General features: G+C 43.2%; 1 protein-coding gene across 9 annotated transcripts in view; it reads right to left on the bottom strand.

Moving 5' to 3' along the window:
• Positions 1-6,000, bottom strand: part of camk2b1 (calcium/calmodulin-dependent protein kinase (CaM kinase) II beta 1) — a 69,189-nt gene that overhangs the window by 27,176 nt on the left and 36,013 nt on the right. For 7 of the 9 annotated variants that reach the window (XM_023417149.2, XM_023417151.2, XM_023417150.2 and 4 more), the window contains exon 12: positions 5,448-5,490. In XM_023417149.2, coding sequence (XP_023272917.1) covers positions 5,448-5,490 — 43 coding nt within the window. Of the gene's footprint in view, positions 1-2,393; positions 2,490-5,447; positions 5,491-6,000 lie in introns of all 9 variants that reach the window. The other 2 variants (XM_087176858.1, XM_087176856.1) reach the window with 1 other exon arrangement.

The raw sequence follows: 6,000 nt of genomic DNA, 5'->3' as shown, positions 1-6,000 counted from the left end.
GGGGTGGGGGGGGGGCGTGTAGATGGTGATTGTATTTTTGTGTGTGAATATGCAAAAGATACAGCAAGGCCTCCGGTGAGCCAGCGAGGTAGGGTGAGGCTGATAGGGGGAGGCAGCCCACTATAAATATTTGATGGGAGCCGAGCGGAGGCTGAGGGACACAGAGAGGGCTGTGGAGTCCCGGTGGGCCACAGAAACAAGGACACTGCTACTACTTCTGTCTCCTTAGCTCAATGCTACACTGTCATGCAGAGCTCTTTGTCATTTGTGCCTGTGGTTCTTTTTCTGCATACCCAGAATAAACACATTAGATTGGGTTCACAGTCATAAAAATGTCCTCAGTTTCTCCTGCCATCACACACGTGTGCCACTGAGTGACTTGTCTGATGGCTGTAATGTTGGTGACATGATGATTTGAAGCTTCAACAGCTTCAACATCCTTCAAATAAACAGTTTTAAAAAAAGTGCTTCCATATGAAAAGACAAACAGCTCTTTTCCAGCAAACAAGATCAGAGAAGCTGAGCTCATTGGTGAAGGATGTAGAATGCTAGATATTTCTCTGACCAAACAACAGCTAAAGGCATGTAAATATTGGAATTACATTTGTCAAGGGGGCAGAAATAAGACTCTCAGGAGAAGACCATGTTGCTCTGCTTCAGCTGCATATGTAAAGAAGCAACTGTTTGCTATTAAGCTTAGCTTTAATAAGTAGATATGGCAACAGGACGTCAAGTTTGATTTGGTTTAAATCAGACTTAACACTTTCAAAACATCATCTGTGGTGGTTGCTGCTTGCTTTTGATTAAGCTAATTTTCGCCCCGTGTCATTGGAGAACATTTGACCACTCGACAGTTTGTGCAGCCCGTGTTGATTCATCACAAAACAACCATTGTACCAAACTGTATAGATGACAGCTGTGAGCTGGGCATCAACGGACGCACTGACTATGTGTGTGTGTGTGTGTGAGATGGAAAGTGCTCTTGTGTGTTAAAATTCACCAGAAACTTTCTGTGTTTCTCTTCCCTTTCTCTCTGTATGTTTATGAAACAGTCGTCGAGGTAAGCTGTAACTTTTTGGCTCAAGCTGGAACATTTTGAACTTCTGCAGACATTTTTTTTTTTTTTTGCATTATTTGTAACGCCGCAGGCAAATTTATGCATCATGCATTTCCTTTGACTGTGTATGCAATAGCACCATCTTCCAAAATCTGCCTCGCTGTCTGACCACACAGTAAACACTATGGAGTTTAAAACCGACAGTTCACGAGATGTCTAGACTACTGACTGTATCGTGAGGCTGCTGCATGTAACAGGAGCTACAGCTCATCTCACAGCCCAGTCAGTGGGCTATTATGGGATATATCCTCAATGCATGAAAACATTAAATAGTAAAAGTAAAAATAAAGCCAGAGCTTGAAAGGGTTTTGACTTCATGAGAACCAGCCCAGTCCTGCATCTTCCACAGTGTTCACCATGCACCACAATCCCCCAGTGTTGCAGCGCATGCACCAGTCCAGTGCCCCATGCAGCATTCACCGACAGCTCCCGGGCAGTTCCATCCTTAAAGTGACGAGGGGGGGAGGGGGGGTTGGGCTTTCCAGTGTCATTGTCAGACAGAGAAAAGAAGAGAGAGGGAAAGAGGAGTGAGGGGAGAAGTGAGATGTTAAAATTATGGTGGCGAGTGGGGCAGGTCAGAGTGATGCTGGTGGAGTTGTGGAACAGTACAAGGTGACCTGAGAGACAACAGTGACAAGAGAGGTAGAAGTGACAGAATGAGGATGAAAGGAAATGAGGTGAAGTGAGGTGGTGATGTGACAGAGGTGGGATGGGAGGAAAAGAGTGAGAGGAGCATAAGAAAGAGAGAGAGACAGGACAGCAGTTTGACTGGGTCGAGGCCGTGCTCCGTGTTTCTAGGGATGAAGATGAGAGGATGAGTATGGTGCAGCGCTGCAGCTTCGCTTTCAGATCTCAGACAGGAGGGGACAGATGTGCTGACATGGGAAATGACAGCCGTAGCTGGGTTTCCATCCGTCAGAATTATGAAACATCAACATAAAATGGATAAATGGAAAAATTCGCTAAAAGAATTGACACTTAGTTGTATTTTTATGTTTTTGCGTGTATAAAAATGTTGCCTGCTAAATAGCCAGATGGAAACGTAGCTAACGCTGCTGCTGATGAGTCTATGGGAGATGTAGTCATCGATGTGGTCAGCCTTCATGCTCTGAGCTCCCATGCTGAGCGAGGAGAGAGGGAGGAGGCCGAGAAAAATGAAAAAGGGGAAACAGAAGAAGAGGAAGAATAAGAATAAAGAGTAAAATACAGGGACATAGAAGGGGGTTCGGGGGGGTGGGGGGTGGGGTGGCATGCCCTGGGTGAGCCACCACGCTACCTTGTTCCACCAGCCCTGCGGTGGTGCCGGCGGCTGCAGCCACCGCTGCTGCGGCGGCAGTGACAGAGGCTGGAGCCGTGGTCTGCCTGCTGCCCACTGTTAAAGAGTCCAATACCCAGTCACACATGAAGATAGAGAGAGTTACAAGGCAAAGGAGGAGAGGAAGGAGGGAAAGAGGTCAACGGGAAGAGATGGAGAAAAAGGTTGGAATGACATTGAGAAAGAAGGGTGCGAGGAAAGAAGGTGAGGGGAGGGGAGGGGAGGGGGGTGAGCGGGTGGGAGACACGGCAGGAGGTTCGGTGGGCGGGGCAGGGAGAGAGAGAGAAAAGGTGAGAGACAAAAAGTCGGAGACAAACGGGGCTCATTAGTTCAGAGACGTGGGATCAACACACACATACACAAACCGCTGATATCATTTGGCTGCGACACAGAATTGGATCGCATGTGAATCCACTGCTCTGAAAGTGTCACCGTAAAGAAAAATGTCAGGGAGGAGACACAGATGTTAACTCTCATCTGAGACTCTTTGATCCCTGCACCTGGTCTCTACACACACACACACACACACACACACACACACACACACACACACACACACACACACACACACACACACACCTGAAAACAGCGTCATTGTTAGGATGATGATGGTGACGACGATACAGATTCTAGTCAGCGTTAGTAAACGTCAGATATAAATCTACAGTAGGCAGTGTGCTCCTACAAGCTTCACTGAGGATTTCTACTGTAGGGATAAATAATTCAACAGTTCAAAACTTTATTTAAACCTGAACTTCATCCATATAACCTTATAGGGTATGACTACTAAGACATTACATCAGCATGTGGAGGCAAATAGATTCACCTCTGTGCCAGCACAACGGCACTGATACACTATATAACAGATGAATCATAATAAATGATGAGAATATCGTAACCTACAGCGTGAAGCACTGATGTCGGCTTTTGTGCTGATGTAATGTGCCTCGGCTATTTTTATTACAGAAGGTCTGTCTCTTTTTTTTTAAAAAAGAAAAAACTTTTTAGCTGATGACCTCGCACTTATAATGGAGTACAGCTTCCAAAGAAGAGGAGAGAGACTGAGTTTGAGAGCGGTGACACAGCCAGGCCACACAGCTGGGTCAGTGTGTGTGTGTGTGAGAGTGAGAGAAAGTTAAAGAGCTGAGTGGTTGTTTAGTGGATGTTCAGACCATTTCCCATTGGGAGGCTTGCGGTGTCAGAGCGGTCGCTGTGAGTCATGTATACTGAAGCAGCATGCTTGCGCGCACACACACACACACACACACACACACGCATATACTCACACTAACATCACTCAGACACACGCAAACATCTATATATGCAAAATAAACACATACTGTACACGGACACAGACTCAGTGCTTGTGATTCATTAAAAGAAAAGTTTATATGCTCAACAACTATCAAGGAACTACTCGATTCTTTTGATACCTCATTACGCCCAGAAATAACATCCGAACAACAACAACTGGTCTTCATCCAAGCCTGACTGCTCTTAAAAGTTCTGGCATACAATTTCCGACATCTTGTTACAGGCTAAACGGTAAGATTGTTCGTTGACGACAAGTTCTTTTCACTGATCACAACACTGATGAAATACTGTAGTTTATGGATGTCGTTGTTTATGTAATAAAGTAGGAAAAAGGGGCCGCTGTTCCTCACTAAAGAAGGTCATTAGTGAAAGAGTCTCTGAGGCACAGATGTACAACACTTAATATTGTCCATCTTAGATTACAGCAGAAATTTAAAACCAATGTTAAACCCTGAAGAAGCGTCATGTAGTACAGAGATACACACGAATACAAAGACACAGACGCAAACACTTCCACAGCTTGCTGGGCAAATTCAGTGTTTCCCAAAACAAACTTCCTTCACAAAGCTTTTCACTTTGTAATATTTCACATATTTTTACATTCTTGTTTGAGTTATCTGTCTGCATGTGTTTGTTGCTTGTTTTGTTATTTTATCCATATGAAGCATTTTGTAATCTCTGATTTTGATAAGTGCAATATAAATAAACTTTTTTTTATCATTATTTTACAGTGGTAGTTCAATGCGTTACAAAGCTACACAACCTATAATGTCTAAATTACTTTCAACGCTTCTACTTTAAGTTCAAACAGTTTTACATATTGAACTTTTACAGTAATGTGGTATAATTGCTGCCCGTGTGGAACAACGGTGTCGCCACGTCAGATAACGAGAGCAGGTGAGAAATAAGGTGTTTGTGTTGAAAGTTAGCTAAAAATGCAAATCTGACAACTTCTCTTCGTTTAGTTTAGTTTGTGTGAACGTTAAAGCGTTTTGGGTCACACGTCCAAACCGTCGTCTCACTGAACTGAATATGCTTTTAATGTGACAATGTTGTAGCTGCTGTATATATAAGTGTATATAAGTATGTAAGTCTCATGAGTCGAATACTTGAATAAAAATGAGGGAAACACTGAAGTTGCACTGAGATGAAATGAAGATGTGATTTTGCTTTGGGAAGCATGCTCTGTAAAGTTAAGAATAAAATACATCTCTTTAAGTCAAAGGAGACAATTGGCTCTGAATGTTCACTGTTACCAGTGTTTACAAGGCACATGCCACCATTTGACTGAATAGAGTCTGAATAGAGTCTGAATAGAGTGTAAATAGAGTCTGCAGGCCTGAAACGAAGCTAAAAGAGGTCTGTAGTGGGTGTGATCAGCTTGGATTCACAGCAGTTACACTGGATAAGTCGTGTTTTAGGTGAAATATCACTTCATCTGAAACCTAAACTTCTCCACGGTGAGCCCTCCAACATGGTGGCATGTCCCTCAAACTAAACTGACTAACTGATTTACTTATATTCAAATAAACATTTTAGTCCCCCTCAGTACTTAAGTATGGGTATATATCAATATAATTGTCATGCCAACAATAAAGTCCCTACATTTAGCATTTTTACATAAACAACATATTGACTGATGCTGGTTCACGGATATGAATTGCAGATTTACAGTCATGGGGGATGCAAGGCAACACTTACCAGAGAAATTTCGAGAAACCAGCATGGTAGTTAGAATGGCCCCCTGAGGAGAAAACAAACGAGAAGAGCTGTTCAACAGTTTTAAAAGATATATATAGAGATTTCCATGTGTTGTTCGATTATAGATCAGGTCTAGGTTCTTTATAAATACTGTGAAAGTATCAAAGCGCTCAGTCCACAGAGAAATGCACACAGCCTGTATTCAGAAACTGAACCTGGGATTTCTGTAACTTTGTGATGTCACAACAAAGCAGTCACCGCTCTCAGCCATGCCCCAAGCACCACCCACCTGGATCCACCATCCAACTTTGCAGGATTTAGTTTCTCTGAGTGTTTTGACCTGAAATCTGCTGAAATATTTTCATTCAGTGCATCAAAGCACCAACAACAGGGCCAGACTGACAGGGAGCGAGGCGAGGTTAGGACAAATTGATTTAAAAATGTAGATTTGCTGTAAACTGAGTCAGTATAATAGCTTTGAGCACAAATCATGTGCAGGAATATGGGCTCAAAGAGACAAAAGATGGAGACATGATAAAGAAATAAAGGGAGG

The sequence above is a fragment of the Seriola lalandi genome, unplaced genomic scaffold (genome assembly GCF_002814215.2).
Source record: "Seriola lalandi dorsalis isolate HSWRI2012SDOR001 ecotype SW California unplaced genomic scaffold, Sedor1 jcf7180002054572, whole genome shotgun sequence".
NCBI classification, from domain to species: Eukaryota; Metazoa; Chordata; class Actinopteri; order Carangiformes; family Carangidae; genus Seriola; species Seriola lalandi.
This window is presented reverse-complemented; position numbering and strand designations above follow the sequence as displayed.